The following is a 19,642-nucleotide window of genomic DNA, read 5'->3' on the forward strand; positions in this document are numbered from 1 at the left end:
CGAAGGAAGGATCAACTCCAGCCGCGCGAACCAGGCTGATCACGAGCCACAAAAGGTTTTGTAGGGTGGGGCGACTCCAGGACTCGCCCTCCTGTGTCCATTGGTTGCGGCCGCCGGACTCCTCCCCTCTTTGCAAAGAGACGGAGGGGCCTGGTGAGTTTGCGCATGCGCGTCGGTCTCTCGGAAAACTGAGCAGGCGCAGCCGCAGGCCCGCGGAGGGGGGCGCGTAGAGGCGCGCGCAGCATCCCGGCGCTGGGCTCCCCTCGGCCGGTCCCGCCCTCCGTCGCGGTGGCGCGGTGCACGCTGGGATAGGGAGCGATCTCTGAGCGAGGGAGCAAGATGGACGCGGGATTCTTCCGCGTAAGTAGAAGCGCGGGGATCTGGACGGGGGTGGGGGGAGAGGGAGGAGGCAAGAGGCTTGAATGGAAGACCCGACAGGGGGCTCAAACTCGGGACACGGGGGCCCGGGGAGGGGGGCTTTAGAGACCCCGAGGAGGCTTGGGGCCGGCGTGCTGTGCCCTCGGCGCTGCGGCCGAGACCGGTGCGCCCCTGCGCAGTCTCCTCCTCCGGGATCGTCCCCCCCTACGCGGCGGCGACGGTGGCCGGAAAATGGCGGCGGGAAGGGACCAGAGCAGAACCTCACCGGCCGCCTGGCGGGGCCTGCAGGCCGGGCGCCGCGCCTGCCGCCGGGGCTTGGGGCCTAGCGGAGCCCCGAGGAGGAAGTCCCTAAGGGGAGACCGATGGGAAGCCTGAGGCGGCAGCGGGGCACCGGTAGTACGGTTTGGGGGTACGTCCCGAGAGAGCTTCGGAGGAGAGGGACGCTTTTTTTTTTTTTTTTTTAAGAGGTTGTGTGTCCCCACGTTTAGCGTCCACCCTCCGGGTCTGAAGCCTCTGCGGAGGCGCAGGGTCAGAGTTCGTGAGCGCTCCCGCCCAATTTGATAGCTCCTCGGGAGGGGGAACTTGGATAATTTGTAGTTGGAACGTTTGAATCGGAGGCTTTTTAGGGCCAAATACGTGCGCGAGGGTGGAGGCAGACGACGGCGTGAATCCATTCTGCTTCCCGCTCTTCGCCCGCACCCTGTCCCAGCCCAGCGGCCAGTGTTTGGGGTCCGGTGGCTCTAGCCTAGATCCAAGCAGGGGACGTTACGTTGTTGGAGTTGGGCCACAGATCCCCCGTTAAGGCGGTTTATTAGGTGGGAGCCATCCACTCTTGAAGGAAATTAGCTACAGGTCGAGATCCAGATGGATGGGAACGAACACTTGTAGGATTAAAAGTTGAGTAGCAACGATCCCTTCTTCTAGGGTTTGCTAATTCTTTTAATTCAGAGTAGAACCAAAAGTTTAAATCCCAGCTAACTGTGATTCGGCTTAATTTTGCATTCCCTGGATCGAGCTTGTAATTTGCAGTTTGCGTACCTTTTTAAAAGAAAAATTAGAGGGAGGAGTGCTAATAAGAATGCCTCTTGCGGACTGGGTATGTAGTTCACGAAGGCTTCCCTAACCCGAGCGAGACCCTGGGTTCCCTCTTCAGCACTCTAAGTCTCTTGGTACTGCAAACTAGGCATTCACAATACTATGCCAAGCATTTAACTTAAAGCGCTTAGCCAGTTTATTAGATCATACAAACACTAAAAGAGTTACATACTTGGAGGATGATAATTTCAAATGGGCTTGTGTTACAGTGAATACTTATTATATCTTAGAGCACAGAAGTTATACTTAAAGGAATTGAAGGCTTATTTCACTTGTCCGTTAGTTCTCTCTCTCTCTCTCTCTCTCTCTCTCTCTCTCTCTCTCTCTCTCTCTCTCTGTCTGTCTGTCTGTCTGTCTGTCTGTCTCTCCTGGAAGTCTAGGCTAGGACAGACTGGACTTGAACTCAGATCTGCCAGCAGTCTTCCAAGTGCTGGAATTAAAGGAGTGCCCCACACTGCCCAGCCTTGTCAGTTATTTCTAGTGGGAAGGAGATTAAATAAAGAATGCAAAGTGATATGAAAAGTCCATTTTAGACGAAGTTCTCCTTTAAAATGTACAGAATCTGGAAAAGTTTTTTAAAAATATACTCATTACTTTTCCTTAAATGAAGTGTGCTGGTTGTTGGGGGAGGGACAGTTTTGAAACCTAATTCTCACTTGAACCCAGAGTAGTCCCACCTTGACATCCCAAGTGCTAGAATTTAAGGTGTTTGCCTCACATCTGGCCAAATGGGAGCGTTAAGATTTTAGAACAGTTATCTAGTACACTGCCAACTGGGATCTGACTTAAGGTAGACATGGTGCCTGGCATTTCCTGAACAACTGCTCTGGTGTCGGATACTTGATGTAAATCATTTCCATACATACAGCAGTCATGAAGGGAAATTTCTGTTTGTGTTATTGACAGAATCTTGATAGGCAGACCAGGCTGGCTTTGAACTCCTATAGATCACCTCCTTCCCCAGTCAACTTTGGGATTAAAGGTGTAGGCCACCACTCAGCCCAAAACGTTTAAAAAAAAAAAAAACTTTGTTTTTGCAGTACTAGAGACCATGCTTAAGGCTTTCTATGTCTTAGCCTAGTGTTGTGCCATTCAGCTACAGCCTTTCTGGGTCACTTTCCAGGTGACTTTATAGGGGTTTTTTGGGGGGGGGGCAGGGTTTCTCTGTGTAGTTTTGGCTGTCCTGAAACTTGCTCTGTAGACCAGGCTGACCTTCAACGCACAGACACCCACCTGCCTCTGTCACCTGAGTCTTGGGATCAAAGGTGTGTGCCACCACCGCCCGACTTAGGTTTGACCTTTTATCTGGCATCTAATAGTTACACATAGTTGGGGGTATAGTATGGCATTTTAGCACACATTTGCCATGTAAAGATCAGGTGAGAAAAATCAGCATACCTTATCAGCCCACGCTTCAGCTTTAGGTTTTGATTCCTTGCCCCTAATTTTGCACTTGAAACCACCTCGGAGATTAGGTTGTGTGTTCTCGGGACATAGGTGGAGTAGAAGTGGAGCTGACATGCTACTACAGGTTTTTTACCTTCTCAAACAAAACTTTTTGGTTCTGAACACACCATGTAGACCAGGCTGGCCTACAACTCATAGAAACCCTCCTTCCTCTGCCCCGAGTGGTGGCATGGGACACCATACGCAGCCAAAAACTTTGTTGCAGTACTAGGGACTGTGCCTAGGACATTCTATATGTTAGCTAAATGCTCTTGCCACTCTGCTATATTCTCAGCCCAGACAAAAGTTTTCTTGATCACTTTCCAAGTGATGTAGTCAGCCAGTCCGTAGATTTCAAATCATAGAACCAGTAACTTCCTTATTTAATTGAGCCTGAAGGAAGGGCGAAAGAAACAGTAAACTGCTGGTGCCTTGCTGCTCTAATGAGTTCTTTGCTGGGTTAGTTTTTGTGGACTCAATGGTGTGTGTTTGTTTTTCTCCAGACAGGCTTTCATTGTAGTTCAGGCTGCCCTCAGATTTGCTATGTAACAAGATTGGCTTGAACCCCAATCCTCTGCTCTTGGTTCAAGTTTTAGGATTTCAGAAGTATGCAACCTCACCTTGCTTCAATTTCATTAATTCATATTCTTTCTCATTCTCCCTTTGTCCCCACCCCCCACCCCATTCTTTCCTCTCCTCTCTGAGGCAGATTGAGTGGCCTGAACTCAGTAGTTGAGAATAATTTCTGGTCTTCCTTAAACTCCTAAGTGCTGGGATTATAGGTGTGCACCACTGTGCCCCACATTTTTGGCCTTGGCTTGTACCTCCATCAAACACACTCTCTGGGTTTCCTGTATCTTTCTCGAGCTGTGGAGCTATAGATGACCTTGAATGTCTGACCTTCCAAATCCTTAGTCCTAGGATAACAGACACCACCTTACCTGGTTTGTGTAGTGTTAGGATTAAACCCAGACTTCCTGCATGCTAGGTAAATACTGTCACTGGAGTATATATCCCCATCCTTCAATTTTGTTCTTTTGATAGTATTTTGCTGTGTTGACTGCAACTTGGTGGGTATGCTAGGCTGGCCTCAAACTTGCCACAGTCTTCCTGCCTGTCCTCATTCTTAAAGCTGTGACAGGCTAAAACAGTGTGGTCTTAGGGTGCTCTTGTGCGCCCGTGCAGAGCTCCTGTTTGGGGGAGGGGAGGATGAAGCTTGAACTATTTCAGTGTCCTCATTTAAACAGATCTGCAGAAACATACATGTCAAGCTCAACATGAATGTGGACAGGAGTCTTACTCTGAATGTTGCTGTTATGTTTGTCTTGTTAAGGATGTACATTTATAATATTGAAATATAGGTGCTTTATTTGTCAACTACATTTAGAGAAGGTTGTACAGCTTATATCTTAATGTTAGTTAAAGTGTTTCTACTCACTCGGTTATTGTAACTGTAAAAGTCACAGTCTTTATTTGCTACTAAAGAATTTTACTTTGGGGTCTGGGTAGATGGTTCAGACATAATGTAGGCAAGAAGACATAGGCAAACATTAAAAAAACAATCCTAGAAATGACAGCGGTGCACGCCTTTAATCCCAGCTCTTGGGAGGCAGAGGCGGGAGGGTCTCTGTGAGTTGCAGGCCAGCCTTAGTTCAGATACAGAAAGTTTTTGTGAAGGTAAAAAACCTTTAGTGTGGTGTGTCAACTCTGGTAACAGTCCACCATATGTCCTGAGAACACACAACCTAATCTCTGAAGTTCCACTCTGAGTTCGAGGCCAACCTGGTCTACAGACAGAGTGAGTTCCAGAACAGACTTAAAGCTACAGAGAAACCCTGTCACAAAAACAAAATCAAAAATCCCCGAAAACTAGAAGAGCATTGTAATGTGGTAAAATGAGCAAAGTTCTTACAAGAACGGTGTAAGCACAGTAGGAAGTAGGCCGATGCCCTAAAAGTGAAGGGATTATTAGGCCACGGAAGTGACATGTGCCTTCTATCCCAGCAGTCCTCCAAGCTCTCGTGGGTCTCTTGAGTTGAAGGCCATCCTGGTCTATATAGTGAGTTCCAAGACAGCCACTGCTGCATTGTGAGATCCTTGTATGTGGGGGCTGGAAAGGGTGTACAGACACAACTAAATAAGTGGAAACTTTAAAAAAAATTTTGGGTTTTTGCTTTGTTAATCTTTGAAATCGCTAGTGTGATGATTCAAGCTCCCACTTGGGAAACTGAGACAGGAGAATTGTTGTTTAAGGGCTGGCCTGGACTAATGAAAAAACTAAGATTTATTTATTTATTTTATTTTTTGGTGTGTGTGTGGGGGGTGAGATAGGGTTTCTCTGTGTAACCACCCTTACTGTCCTAGAACTCTCTGTAGATCAGGCTGACCTCGAACTATTTTATTTTTCTTGAAGAAGGCTGTCAGGATGGCTCAGTGGGTAAAAGCGTCTGCTGCCAAGCCTGATGAACTGAATTCCATCTCTGGGATCCACATGTTGGAAGGAGAGACCCTCCTCTCCAGATTTGTCCTTTGACCTCCACATGTGGGCACTATTTTTAATTGAAAAAGAAATGGAAAATTTAATCTTGTATTCCTTGGACATGTGTTTGCTTCCTTCAGGGAACAAGTGCAGAGCAGGATAATCGGTTCAGCAACAAGCAGAAGAAACTCCTCAAGCAACTGAAATTTGCAGAATGCCTAGAAAAAAAGGTATTCTGGGTGGGACTGTTGCCTTTTTACAATTGCTGAATTTGAGGGTTTGGGAGCTGAACTGTGACTTGTGTAAAAATAAATAAAAGTTGTTGGTTGCACAGTGCAACCAAAGAATGAGCATGGTAGATAATTTTGTAAATGTGCATAAGCTAAAAACATATTTAGATAAAGTATGAGCAGTGAACTTGTACTTAACAGTTTGCATGTTTCACCAGGTGGACATGAGCAAAGTAAATTTGGAGGTTATAAAGCCTTGGATAACAAAAAGAGTAACTGAAATCCTTGGATTTGAAGATGATGTTGTGATTGAGTTTATATTCAACCAGCTGGAAGTGAAGGTACTAATACACAGATGGCTCTTATTTCTGAATATGTGGCATAATTTGTGAATCTATCAAAACTCAGTTTCTATGGAATACAAATATAGAAGGGCTATTTTTACAATGTTTGTTGTGGAAAGAATTCACTTTGTAAACAACTGTTAAGGCTGAAGTTTAGTGAAGGTGCATAGTTTTGAAAGCTACACAGGTGAAAATCAAACTTACTGTTTGTAATTTTGCTGTTACATGTTAAGTTACTTTGACAGCAATTTTCTAATGATAATGTGATTTATGATTTAAAAGGCCTGAACCAAAATGGAAGTTATTCCTTGCGTCTGAAGTATAGCACCATCACCTTATTAGGTCACAGCAGAGTGAGTGTCCCAATGTCGCTCTGACCCAACTCCCTTGATGACGCAGTGTGTGTTTGGAGGTGAGTTGTGTAAAGTGGCCGAACATCAACAACAACAACAAAAACACAAGAGCAATTGGTAAAGCTGTGTACTGCTCTTTAACGTAGCTTTTGAGATGGACATTTATTTGAAGCATGAGGGGCAATTCTGATTTGATTGGATGTTGTTTTTTAAAAAGCTAAAGTCTTTAGCTCTAGTTGCAAGTCAGCTGGTTACCAGTTAGAATTTAGGCACAGGATTCTGTTTACATTCTAGTTAAACTTCAGGCTGATGAATTGACAGTCCTGTGAAAGCCAGTTAACATAATTGTTCCTGTCATCCAATATGAAATAATACAAGATAATACAACTGGTGTTTAAAAACATTTGTTACATAGTGTACTATTTTGCCATGGCGTCCCAAAGGACAGGAAAGATGTACCATATAACCTTTTGGTGAATATACCAATGTGCATTTACTTTTCCATTACTCCTTTCCCAAAGAGTTCATGCTTGAATTTTGACAGAACAGTTATCATTCCAACTGATAAGGTATTTCATTTTTTTAAAAACAATATGGTAATTATTTTGCTTTGAATGTTTTAAAGACTTAATTTTAAGAACGGACTTTATATTTATAAATTATATTTATTTTACTTTGAGACCAGAAACATGGGAAAATGTGTTTTAAATGATGTTTAGTGGTAGATTTTATTGGAGAAATGCTTTACTGATTTGAATTTTAGTGTACTTTTAAAACCTAAATATCTGGTAGTATTTCCCCTTGTAGTGAGCATGAGATTAAAGTTTAGAACTTTTTAAACAATTTTTTCTTTTTTTGTGGTTGTGTACTCATTATTGCTTGTTCGTCTTTTGCAATTTAGATAAATGATATAACATTAAACTCAAGGTGGTTGAGTTGCAGTAGGGAGTCGGAAGCAAGCCAAGGGAACATCTTTCTCTACAGGGGACTTGGCGATTCCAAACCCCCAAGGTTCCAAGAAGAAACTGAAGACACCTGGAATCTGTACTTGCTTTGTGCTATTGAGCTGTGCTTGTTATATGGACCTTGTTGCTTGACCAACAGATCTAGTGTTTAAAAACCCAATTACTTTTTAGAAGTCTTGACTCTTAGTTTTGTGGACAGTTGAGCATCTGTGGCATTGTTAGTAATAGGTTATCATGTGCAGTAGTCAGGCTTCTAGCTTAGTCTTCAGAGGTTACAGAGTGCATGCATTACTTGTTCTTTTAACTGAGCACTAGATAGTAGACCCTTTATAGAAAGTTACCTGTAATGTAAAGAGAGGTGTTATGTACATTTTCAATTTCTTGTTGGGGGAAGTTTTCCAGCCAAGCAAATACTTGTTAGTAAGTGCAAGAATTTATAGATGTTCCATGATTGTTTTTAAAGTTGATAAGTATATAAGGCCCACTAACAGCCATACAGTCTAAATACTTAGGAATCCACAAAGGCTGCTCTGATGCTTTTGGTTCAGGGAGGGAGATTGATAATCTAGAGAGTACATTACCAAGAAGCAACTAGGGAAAACTTAAAATAGCAGAGCATATATGTACCTAAGCCCCTTATGGTAGACTTAAATACTAATTTAAATGAGTTTTAGGTTGGTTGGTTGGTTTCGAAGTAAACTGTTTTTCTTCTTGTCATGTCTTTTTGCAGAATCCAGATTCCAAGATGATGCAAATCAACCTGACTGGATTTTTGAATGGGAAAAATGCTCGAGAATTCATGGGAGAACTGTGGCCCCTGCTGTTGAGTGCACAAGAGAACATCGCTGGGATCCCCTCTGCTTTCCTAGAATTGAAGAAGGAAGAAATAAAACAGAGACAAGTAATAGTCCTTTTCATATTGATGACAGAAGTGGTGTACGGACTGACGGTTTGCCTTTGGCCTATTTTAGCTTCTGTGATCTGGCTATGGTGTGCTGTGATATGTTTGTACAGTGAGTTGTGGTTTACCACTCCTTTGAAACTTAGAGTGCCATTTTTCAGGAGGCCGGCAATTGGGTAGATGCTTTATTTTTTTGATTATTAAAATACAAGTGCATTTAACTTTAAAAGAAATTCTAGCTTAAGAACGTTCTCACATAGACAGTAATTGTAAAGTCACGAGAGTCGGATAGGTGAAAAATGTTGTGAGAGTAAAGTTGGGAACACATGAGCACATCTGAACACCCAGGACTGGTGGGGTGATACAGCCCTAGAGTTTATCAGCATAGTGTTTGGATTGCGTGTTCTCATCTTTCACCTGTGTATTCACAGATTGAACAAGAAAAATTGGCTTCTCTAAAAAAACAAGATGAAGATAAAGATAAGAGGGATAAGGAAGAAAAAGAAAGCAGCAGAGAAAAAAGGGAGCGGTCTCGGAGCCCGAGAAGGTAGGACATAGCAGGTGCACACTAGGGAATGCTGGCAGAAGTTCCTCAGCTAGAGTATTGGGGGGCGTTATTGGAGGAGCTATTGTTCGCCTCTGGACTAACAGAATCTTTTATGTTGCTAGGCATTTTAGCACGTTTTTATAAAGCTACCCAGGAGGTTGAAGCAGTGGAGGTGGGGTGTGTAGCTTCTAGGCCAGCCAAGATAACACTGTGATACTCTCTTTGTTTGAGACAGATCATTTGACTGAAATGATCACCTCTAATTTAAGTGAATTACTTACTAAGTAGAAATTTAAATTTCATATTGCTTTGCTTAAGTAAAGCATTTGGGGTTTTTTTGTTGTTGTTGTTACTACATTCTGACTCTTTTCATTTCCCTTTTATTAAAATTCTGCTCGTTAGCCATTCATATACTTACCTAATTCCTTGTTCTGCTTTTCTCAGATGGTTGTACTGAACCCAAACCTCAGACCATTTATTTGTTTTCTTCTTTCTTCCAATGAGACAATTGTTAGGTTCATATTTTTAAACCCACGGTTCAGCTTCTACTATATTTGTGGTGAAAGGTGAGAATTCCATTAGGCTTTTCATTTTTAGGATTTTTATTTTAATTTGTGGGAATTTGTAAAGAAAAAAGGTGATTTTTTTTTTCTTTAGTTTGTGCTGAATTCTAAAACCTACTGTAGAGGCAGTGATTGCTTCTAAAGCTGAATGTGAGCCAGCGGTGGACCACATCTGCTGTTAGGGATGATAACACTTTTCAATTAGGCACACTACAGTTACAAAGGAAGAAACCTCCTCCCCCCCATTAAAAAAAAAAGCATCTTTTGAGAATTTGGCATTTCTCTTTTCCTGTGCCTACATTTTGCCAGCCATTTTCCGCATCTTGAGGCTCTGCCTGATCGGCTCTGATAGGAGCTTGCCTGAACCTCAGCTCTGTATTTTGGTAGGGTTGATGTTTGCTAAGGAAATGGTGGCTTTAAGCATCTTCATCTGAGGCGTTGGTCTTTGAAAGACCACTGGGAATAGTTGAGAACCAACACCTACCCAAGTCGGTGCCTCCTCCTCTAACTGGTACTGAAAGACCACTGGGAATAGTTGAGAACCAACACCTACCCAAGTCGGTGCCTCCTCCTCTAACTGGTACTCGAGGCTGTTACCTCTGTCTGCTTGTCCTTCTAGTTCTCTCTGGCCTTTTCCCTCTCAAGTAGATGAAATGGAAATCTTGTTTCATGTGAAACTTCTCAGATACAGACAACAGTGGGTAACTTAAAAGATTAATCCTCGATTTTTTCCTTTGTCTGCACCACACCGCATTATTCAAAAATCTGAAAAACTTGCTTTCATCCTAGACGCAAATCCAGATCTCCTTCCCCTAGAAGACGATCTTCCCCTGTCAGGAGAGAGAGAAAGCGCAGTCACTCTCGATCTCCCCGTCACAGAACCAAGAGCCGGAGCCCTTCCCCTGCCCCAGAAAAGAAGGAGAAATCTCCAGAGCTCCCAGAACCATCAGTGAGAACGAAAGACTCTTCCGTACAGGAGGCCACGTCTACAAGGCATGTTCCTGACATTGTGTTACATAATCACACTGTAGGCTGTTCACACCTCCTACAAATAGATATTGCTAATTTAAAATGATTGTTTTCCTTTTAGATATTTTCTAAGGTTTTTTATCTTATTACAAAGTTGAAATTATATATAAAGAAGAAAATGCTTTAGAGGTGAACTAACCACTTGCATTGTTTTGTTGTTTTGTTTTAATGTGTTTTGGTGTTTTGCCATGGGTGTCAGGTCCCCTGAAACTGGAGTCACAGACAGCTGTGAGTTGCCATATGGGTGCTGGGAATTGATCCCAGGTCCTTTGGAAGAACAGTCAGTGCTCTTAACTGATGAACCACCTCTCCAGCCCTATCTGTTGTATTCCTTAGAAATTTTTATGTATTTTTTGTTTGTTTGTTTTTTGTTTTTCGAGACAGGGTTTCTCTGTAGCTTTGGAGCCTGTCCCGGAACTAGCTCTTGTAGACAGGCTGGCCTCAAACTCACAGAGATCCACCTGCCTCTGCTGGGATTAAAGGCGTGCGCCACCACCGCCTGGCCATAAAATTTTTATGTATTGTAGCGTAATCTTCCTACCCTCTTGCCACAATATAGTGTGGACAAGTTCCTGTTGGTTTTTGTCCTCTTTTTGTAGTGGGGAATACAACCCAGAGCTTTGCACATGCGTTGTCATTGACCTACATTTCAGTTTTTATCCCCGTACCTCTGCTAACTGAAGTACAAATTATACCGAATAAAAGCCACTCCCTCCCTCTCTAATGGAACGTCTTGTGCTCTCTGGCTGCCTTAAGCTTGACCATGGCATGCAGTATGCAGTACATGACACTGCAGCCCCTGCAGCTGTGGACCTGTGACGGGTGCTGTCCACAGATTGCACACACGATGGTTGAGTAGGTAAGGGGATGCTGTCCTGACTGGACTTTGTGTCCATTAGCTTCTGTCCCCTCATGGTTCCAATGGCTCCTAGGGGTCAGGCTTTGTGGACTCCAGCAGTTGGATAGTGGCACAGTCCTTGCTTGCATGTGAAGCGGGCATATAAATTCTTAGATGCTCAATGAATTCTGGTGTGTGCCTGTCTTTTGAAGCCAGGGTCTTTGCAGATACTGAAAAGTTTTTTTTTGTTGTTGTTTGTTTGTTTTTAAGATTTATTTATTATGTGTACAACTTTCTGCCTCCATATATGCCCGCATGCCAGAAGAGGGCGCCATATCTCACTACAGATGGTTGTGAGCCACCATGTGGTTGCTGGGAATTGAACTCAGGACCTCTGGAAAAGCAGCCAATGCTCTTAGCCACTTAGCCATTGAGACATTTCTCCAGCCCCTGAAAAGTTTTTTTTGAATAAGATGGATCTATATCTGTTAATTTATTGCTTTTTAATTTATTTGCATTGGGCAACAGGTCACATTGTTGAGAGTACAGCTTTGTGGAGTTGGCCCACTCCTTGATTTTAATGTGGGCTTCCAGGGAATTTAACTGAGGTTGTCAAACTTGCACCAGAAATTCTTTACCAAAGGCAGCCATTTTGCTAGCCCTTGAAAACCCTTAAAAGAGAGCCAGGTCAGTATATGTAGTTGTGTTGGCTTAGGATTCTAAGAAGAGTAGAGGAAAAAACAAAGCAATGTTGTTTTCACAGTGACATCCTGAAAGCTCCCAAACCTGAGCCTGTACCAGAGCCCAAAGAACCTTCTCCAGAAAAAAATTCCAAAAAGGAAAAGGAAAAGACCCGACCAAGATCTCGATCACGTTCCAAGTCACGGTCTCGGACCCGTTCTCGATCACCTTCTCATACTAGACCAAGACGACGACATCGATCCCGATCCAGGTGTGTTGTGGCCTTGGGACGAGTACACGGTTCAGGCTGTGAGTGCTGATGCTGGAGGTGGAGTTGTAAACAGTGTCACCATCTGTTCAGAGTGAAGGTCACTCTGCGCTTATGTGAAGTCCACTTTTCTGGGCACTTTCAGAATGTACATAAGCATAAGTTATGGCACTGGAAATTACACCGTGAAATTCCTTGTTCTTAGCTTATTTGGGGCCTAATTCTGTTTGTTTTGGCAGATCGTACTCTCCTAGAAGGCGGCCAAGCCCAAGAAGGCGACCATCTCCTCGAAGAAGAACTCCGCCAAGACGGATGCCTCCTCCACCAAGGCACAGGAGGAGTAGGTCTCCAGGGAGACGGTGAGACTCTCTTAGTGGCAGGTGCCTGACACTTCAGGGTGATCTTTGGTATAATTTCAGAATCCTTTTTTGCTTTTTGTTCGCTGGAAGACAGAGCTCATAAATTATAGCAGGGAATGTCTTGTGAACAGCATGATGCTCTTCAAGTGTGGTGGTGCTTGAGCTGTGAGAAACATCTGTTGGAAAAGACTCAAGTCACTGGTTTGTAGGTCCAGTGCATGTACATACATGTACACACACACACCCAACACCAAAACAAACACCCTGCTTTTCTGTTTGACTTTTAAAAACTTACAAGTGTGTATTATGTATATTATGTGTACAAGCGTTTTGTCTGCATTTCATGCACCTGTGTGCAGTAACCCCAGAGAACAAAAGAGGGTGTTGGACCCCCTGAAACTGAAGTTACAGAAAGTTCTGATCATCTGTCTCCTTTGCAAGGGGAATGGGTGCTCTTCACCCCTAAACCATCCTTCCCTGAGCTGCCTTCCTCCCATCTACTTGTAACTTACTATAACTTTTGAAAGAAAACTGGTTGAATAATGAATCAGATTATTTTACCTGTTTTTTAAAGAACCCATTTGCTATTTTACCTTACATTTTAAGAACTTACTTTGTGTGTGCATACACACACACAATAGCTTGTTCCTGGAGGTCCGTGCACAACTGGATTCCATTATCCTTCCTTTGTTTGGTTCTAGGGGATTAAGCTTGTGTCACCTGGCTTGCAAAGTACCTTTAATATGTTACTCTTTTTATAAAAAGATTTATTTTGCGTATGTGTAGGGGGGGTGTGTCTCAGAGAGAGAGAGAGAGAGAGAGAGAGAGATTGAAACTACCTGCAGAGGTCTCCAAATCTTGGAGCTGAAGTTACAGGCAGTTGTGCGCCACCTGATGGTGCTGGGAACCGAACTTGTGTCCTCTGGAGAGCCGCTAAAGCTTTAACTGCTAAGTCATTTCTTCCATGCTTTGTAATGAAGCCTTTGTAACAGCTCAGACAGAGGAAAGTTCCCTATAATTCCATTCCTTTTTTGTTTACACTGTAAAGATGTGTCTCTGTCTGATGTGCCTTCTGATTGGTTTAATGAAGAGATAAGTGACCAATCGCTAGGCCGGAGAGATAGGTGGGATTTCCGGGGAGAAAGAACAATAGAGGAGGAGGAACCTAGGTGACAGGATTTCTGACTTGCAGCAAGTCAGTTGTGCCTCACTAAGAAGCGGTAACAGCTGCATGGCAGAATGTAGATTTAAGAAAATACGGGTTAATTAAGTTATAAGAGCTAGTTGGGGAAAGGCCTAAGTCAAGGCCATGCTTTCATAGTTAGTAAGTCTCAGGTCATAATTGGCGGGCTGACAGTCCAAAGATACTCCAATAAGAAAGCTTGATACATTGAGCCATTACTAATAGCTTACAGTGGCTACATTTGTGGCAATTAGACAGTCATCTAATTCAGCCAATAGTATTAACTCATTTTAAACATTGCTAAAATGTTTAATATGCTTAACCATTCTAAAACAGGCATAAGATAAAATGTTTTTATCTTAGATATATTATAGCAATAGATTGTGTCTAACTTTACGTAAAATGAGACCTGGTATGCAGGAACAGGATTTTCTGTCTTGTCGATTTGTTGACTGGGCTTTCTTTTCGAGTCTGCTGTGGACAGAACTTTGTTGTCTGTTTTTCCTTGTTGATGCTGGTTGAACCAGGGCCTCACTCAGACTGAGTGTGTGTGCCAACTCTGAAGTACACCCCCAGCCTTAGAAACACTGTTGAATTAATATTCTTTACCAAAAACCACAGCAGCTAGAAAATGGGGAAACATCAAATAAGCTTCTCCAAATTCTATCTGTACAGGTAGGACTTTTAGACTCAGACTTTAATAACAGCAAATACCATCTTTGGGGAGTGTTGTCAAGGTACTGCTTTGTTGTTGTTGTTGTTTTTGAAACAGGGTTTCTCGGTAGCTTTGGAGCCTGTCCTGGAACTAGCTGTTGTAGACCAGGCTAGCCTCGAACTCATAGAGATCCACCTGCCTCTGCCTCCCGAGTGTTGGGGTTAAAGGCGTGTGCCACCACCGCCTAGCCAAGGTAATGCTTTTTAAGCGTGTAGAATTGGTGCTGTAGCTGGTGGCTACGACAGTCATGTACATGGTGGAACTCCAGGCATCACACTTCACATTGATCATTCTGTTTTGGAAAGAAGTAATGCCAGTGCTCCTTAGTACACCACTGAGGAAACTACAATTTCTTACATTGGAGCTTTGCAAACAGCCTCTCTCATTAGTATGCACTAAACAATTTAGCAGTCACAGTGTTTTGCAGATTGTGTAAGATTCCCTTTCAGCCAGTTTTTAATCTCACACTTAAGGTAGGGTTTCTTTTTTTCAGGTTCTCAGGAATTCTTCTGCCAAAGGTGAATTCTGCAGGTACACGTAATTGCAACAGAACTTACTCACAGATTTTGCCGCAGAATTCAAAAGGTCCCTACTTCTAAGTTTATGTAGCTAAATGAATTTCAAACCTTGCACATATTTTTAGTGCAGCTTAAAAGTTGCTTGACATCACTCTGAATGAGCAGTGCTCTCTCACCCTCAAAGCTATACAAACTCATAGCTCCATCATCACTCTTCAGGAAGAGGCTGCTTCGCTACTGAATTATATAGCACTCAGTTCAGACACAGCCACAATGAGTGTGTGTGTACTCTCAGAAACAGCTGTTTCCTGTCCTAGGTGATGATTTTATTTCCAATCTTATTGAAGTAATTTGTGTACTTAGCTACATAAACTCAAAAGTTGGATAAGCTAGCTGTATTTCTGTGTACATTGTACATACTGTAAAGTGATTCTCCATAGGGATGCAGGGGTAAAGCGAGTGCTTTCTTCCGCAGAAGGAGGCGTTCTTCCGCATCATTGTCTGGAAGTAGTTCTTCGTCCTCTTCATCTCGTTCCCGGTCACCACCAAAGAAGCCTCCCAAGAGGACATCTAGCCCCCCTCGAAAAACTCGTAGGCTATCTCCTTCAGCAAGTCCTCCAAGGCGAAGGCACAGGCCATCGTCTCCAGCAACTCCACCACCCAAAACTCGCCATTCTCCAACCCCCCAGCAGTCGAACCGCACAAGAAAAAGTCGTGTTTCTGTGTCTCCAGGAAGAACTTCGGGTAAAGGTAAAGACACAAATCATTTTGTTCTCTTTGACATCAGGGTGAACCCAGTTGTGCCCATCTGCAGAAGCTGCTAGGCGTTACTTTCTGTATGACACCGTCAATGACTTGCTTGCCCTTCTGTTCTCAGGGCTTTGCTGAGAGGTGGTGATAGGGAAAGGTAGGTTGTTTTTCCAGTGCCCTCTGTGTGGGCAGTGGCGCCACAGATCACTAAGTTGGGACTGTTTGAGTTGGGGTAACAATTTGGAACTTGTTCTTCCTGTAAGGATTCATTTTATTACTCTGAGACCAGTAAACTATCCCACCCTCCCCACACCCCTTCTTAAGACTTTTTGTCTGGTACCTTCCTTGAGAATTTTGTGTTCTGTTATTCTTTTTGGTCATGTTTATGCCCTTGGCCAAGGGAAGATAGATTGATTGATTTAAGGTCTAGGCGGGGTTCTTGGGTGCTGCCCTCACTCTGTTCAGTAGATTGGTTTCTAAGAAATTGATGGCTTGTGTTTGTGCCAGCCAAGAGAATGTTTGTTAGTGCTAAAGCCGCAGCAGGTTGTGGCTTGCAGGGACTTTGGCACTAAAATACACATGGAGAAAAAGGAGGATAGGATCCATTTGAATGGTGCCTTTGCTAGAACTGGAGTAACACAGGCAGCCTGAAAGGTGAATGGAGTAGGTGGGAGGATTGGGAAAGCCCATTGGCTGCCCGAGTGCTGGAAGAACACTGGCGCACCAACCTAGCTATTTTTTTAAACCTGTTAGGATGAGAAGGATCAGTGGAAAGAGGATCTGCTGGTGATGGCAAGCCATAAAAATAATGTGCAAATTCTTTATTGACTTTAATGTCAAGTTCATCCAGTGACAAATAAGATGTATTTAAGACAGCTATTTTTCTTTTTATAACATGCACTGTATTACTTTCTTTTGTGTGTGTGGTTTTTCGAGGCAGGGTTTCTCTCTGGCTTTGGAGCCTGTCCTGGAACTAGCTCTTGTAGACTAGGCTGGTCTCAAACTCTCAGAGATCCACCTGCCTCTGCCTCCCGAGTGCTGGAATTAAAGATGTGTGCCAACATCACCCGACTGTATTACTTTTTATATAAAATGAGAACATTTCAGCCTTTCTGAAGTTCCTCTCACCTTGTCCTAATCTGATACTTAATGCTCTAGTCTTCTTGTCTTTTCCTGTGAGCTTTACATTGAAAATATTTCTTTTGTTTAGAGCAGGAAAGCTCTCTAGGAGGAAGACACTCTTAAGTGTTCCCACTATTATTTTAGAAAAGTACATGTTTTTTTCTATTTAGATTATAGAAGAGTTATTTTAAAATACCTGACCAGAAGGGGTTCTATTAGAATAGGGCAGTTGTTGGGATTCATTAGTCACTTTTTACGAGTCTACAGTGCTGGTCTCCTGTCTTGATGCATGCCTCATCTGTGTGGAATGGGCACTTGAGATGGCTTGTGGGGAACAGACGAGTTGTGTTCTGTGGGGAGCTTAGTCTCCTTCATGTCCACTAAAGCTCAGAATTGATGTGCGCTGTGTGGGATCACCCTTGTGATGAAATGTGAGAGCTAGGAGAGACCCTGAAGTATCGGGCTCTTCAGCGAGGTGACTTGGTCAAGGCTAACTACTTAGTAAACGATTAAAAGTTCATTCCGAGTTAGAGTGAGAACTGTCAAACTCCAAATGCCTTTGTGTTGATTAGGGAGTAGGGTGAAGGGCAGAATGAAGTTCTTTGGCGTCTCTACCTGGTGTGATTTCAGAAATGCCTGCTTTGGGGGTTTCTGGACACTTGGAACCGTGGCACTACTGTAATATGGTAAAATTCTTGTTTGTGCTTCATTATCAGATGTTTGTGGGGTCTGGTGGGCTGCTGTTGATAATAGGCTGAGATGAGAGGAAGGAAAGAAAAGTGGACGATTTGACAGTAAATCATTTGGAGTGCAGTTAACAGTCCCATCAAGGGTGTTTGGAGAGACTTTGAATCGGTTACAATCCAGTGCTGCATGAACTTGTACTTCAGTCAAATGTCCTGGCACGGCCTGTACCTTTTGAATCAGCCAAACTATTGTGCTCTGTGGACACTTGATGTGTTTTACAATTTCTGCTTACAGTAATTTAACTTTGCAGGTTATCTTTGGGCACTCTAAGATTAATAATTAATAGGACTTTTGAATTGCTTCAAAATTCTGGTTTTAGAGCTGTTCTCTTGGATTTCTTATTTCATGCTAGAATGATTTGCTCCCTGAATTCCTTTTTTGTTTTGTTTTATTTTCTTTTTTTCAAGACATGGTTTCTCTGTGTAACAGCCCTGGTTGCCCTGGAACTCACTCTGTGGACCAGGCTGGCTTCAAACTTACAGAGATCCGCCTGCCTCTGCCTCCTGAGTACTGGGATTAAAGGCATGCATCACTACTGTCTGGCAGAGTGATTTAACTCAGGAGTAAGATAAAGTGTATGCTACAAACACTATTATTAAAGGGTATTTTAGTTAAGCCATTAATGAGACGTTAAGCCAGGATGAACCCTCCTGTGTGTTATTCCCTCTGTTTAACAAAGTATGTAATGTTGGCTAGATGTGATGGTGCGCACACCCTCACCCACCAGACGGGGTTTGTGTATTCCTCCCTGTCCTGATCGGAATTCAGATTAGCCTTGAACTCAAGGTTCCCCCAACCAACCTCTGCCTGTGGAGTGCTGAGGTCAAAGCCATGTGTTACCACTACCTGATGATAGTACACTTCTTTAATTCTGACATCACATTGCTATGCTGAAGTTGGACAGTAGTGAGACTTTATCTCAAGAAATATAAAAGCAATGTTAATTTTAGTTATGTTTCTTTAAAAAAATGCCTTCTTACAGCCAAGCAAGCCACCTTCCAGATAGTTTTAAAATTTGATACTTTGAGAAAGTAAATTTGACATGTAGGCGGTTTCCTTTTTTGTTTGTTTGTTTGTTTAGTTTGTCTTTTAAAGGCTTGGGAATAGTAGTATATTACGTAATCTAGGCTAGCAGTTCTGTCTCAAGCTTCCTCTGTGTTGGAAATTTTTTAAATTATGTATGCACAGTAAGCAGGTATTCATAGGCCAGAGTAGGCGTTCTAGCTGAACCTGGAGTTACAGGTAGCTGTGAGCTCCTCATACGGGTGTTGAAAACCAACCTGGGTCCTCTGTCCGAGCAGCAAGTGCTCTTGACCACTGAGCTTCACTCCAGCCCATTGCTTTTATGAAGTGTTGACTATTCTCACCCAGTTCAGTGGTTTGTCCAAATAACATTAATAGGTAGAATCATTAACTAAAGGAATGTGGCTCAGGGATTCAGGACTTGTCTACTATGTGTGATATTTCAGTGGTAATTATCTCTTTGGTAACTTTAACAAAGATAAGGTTGAAGTGTTAGACCAACAGTTCTCGTGGTTGCTACTCTGTATAGTCTATGACAATTCCTAGAGTATTAAAAAGGGTATAATTGTATTTTAATAAGACATCCTGCCCGGTGGTGGTAGCGCACACCATTAATCCCAGGAGGCAGAGGCAGGCAGATCTCTGTGAGTTCAAGTCCAGCCTGGTCTACAACAGCTAGTTCTAGGACAGGTTCCAAAGCCTGTCTCGGAAAAAAAAAATCAAAATAAATAGATAAAGCACTATTCTTTATTATTGTGTGTGAGTTTTTCCTTCACTTGTTTTTAGTGACAAAACATAAAGGTACTGAGAAAAGAGAGTCGCCGTCACCAGCACCCAAGCCAAGAAAAGTGGAGCTGTCTGAGTCTGGTAAGTTGTAATGATTTTCTAGAGGTCAGCTTTTTCTTTTCCTGTCCATATTTGATTATTCCCCTTGGGTTGGAGAGTCATTGTATGGGCAGTACAGTAGAGAACAGCTGAAACTGGAGCACCCAGACTGAGATCCCCAGCTCCAGCATTTAAGAGTTCTCTATATTTGGTTATTTTATTCATCTTGACCTTGTTCTTTTTCTTCTGTATTTGGACACAATTCTGGGTTTTTACAGCTAGC

At 43.0% G+C, this 19,642-nt stretch overlaps 1 protein-coding gene across 7 annotated transcripts in view; it reads left to right on the top strand.

The window, feature by feature from the left end:
• The first annotated feature begins 218 nt into the window (after positions 1-218).
• Positions 219-19,642, top strand: part of Srrm1 (serine and arginine repetitive matrix 1) — a 32,378-nt gene continuing 12,954 nt past the window's right edge. For 5 of the 7 annotated variants that reach the window (XM_087907026.1, XM_087907030.1, XM_087907028.1 and 2 more), the window contains exons 1-10: positions 220-360; positions 5,539-5,628; positions 5,847-5,969; positions 8,021-8,191; positions 8,623-8,738; positions 10,091-10,294; positions 11,932-12,120; positions 12,357-12,476; positions 15,368-15,642; positions 19,321-19,401. In XM_087907026.1, coding sequence (XP_087763152.1) covers positions 340-360; positions 5,539-5,628; positions 5,847-5,969; positions 8,021-8,191; positions 8,623-8,738; positions 10,091-10,294; positions 11,932-12,120; positions 12,357-12,476; positions 15,368-15,642; positions 19,321-19,401 — 1,390 coding nt within the window. In that variant the 5' untranslated portion in view covers positions 220-339. Of the gene's footprint in view, positions 361-5,538; positions 5,629-5,846; positions 5,970-6,254; positions 6,385-8,020; positions 8,192-8,622; positions 8,739-10,090; positions 10,295-11,931; positions 12,121-12,356; positions 12,477-15,367; positions 15,643-19,320; positions 19,402-19,642 lie in introns of those variants that run through there. The other 2 variants (XM_087907029.1, XM_048443188.3) reach the window with 2 other exon arrangements.

The sequence above is a fragment of the Myodes glareolus genome, chromosome 6 (assembly GCF_982192425.1).
Source record: "Myodes glareolus chromosome 6, mMyoGla1.1, whole genome shotgun sequence".
Lineage (NCBI taxonomy): Eukaryota > Metazoa > Chordata > Mammalia > Rodentia > Cricetidae > Myodes > Myodes glareolus.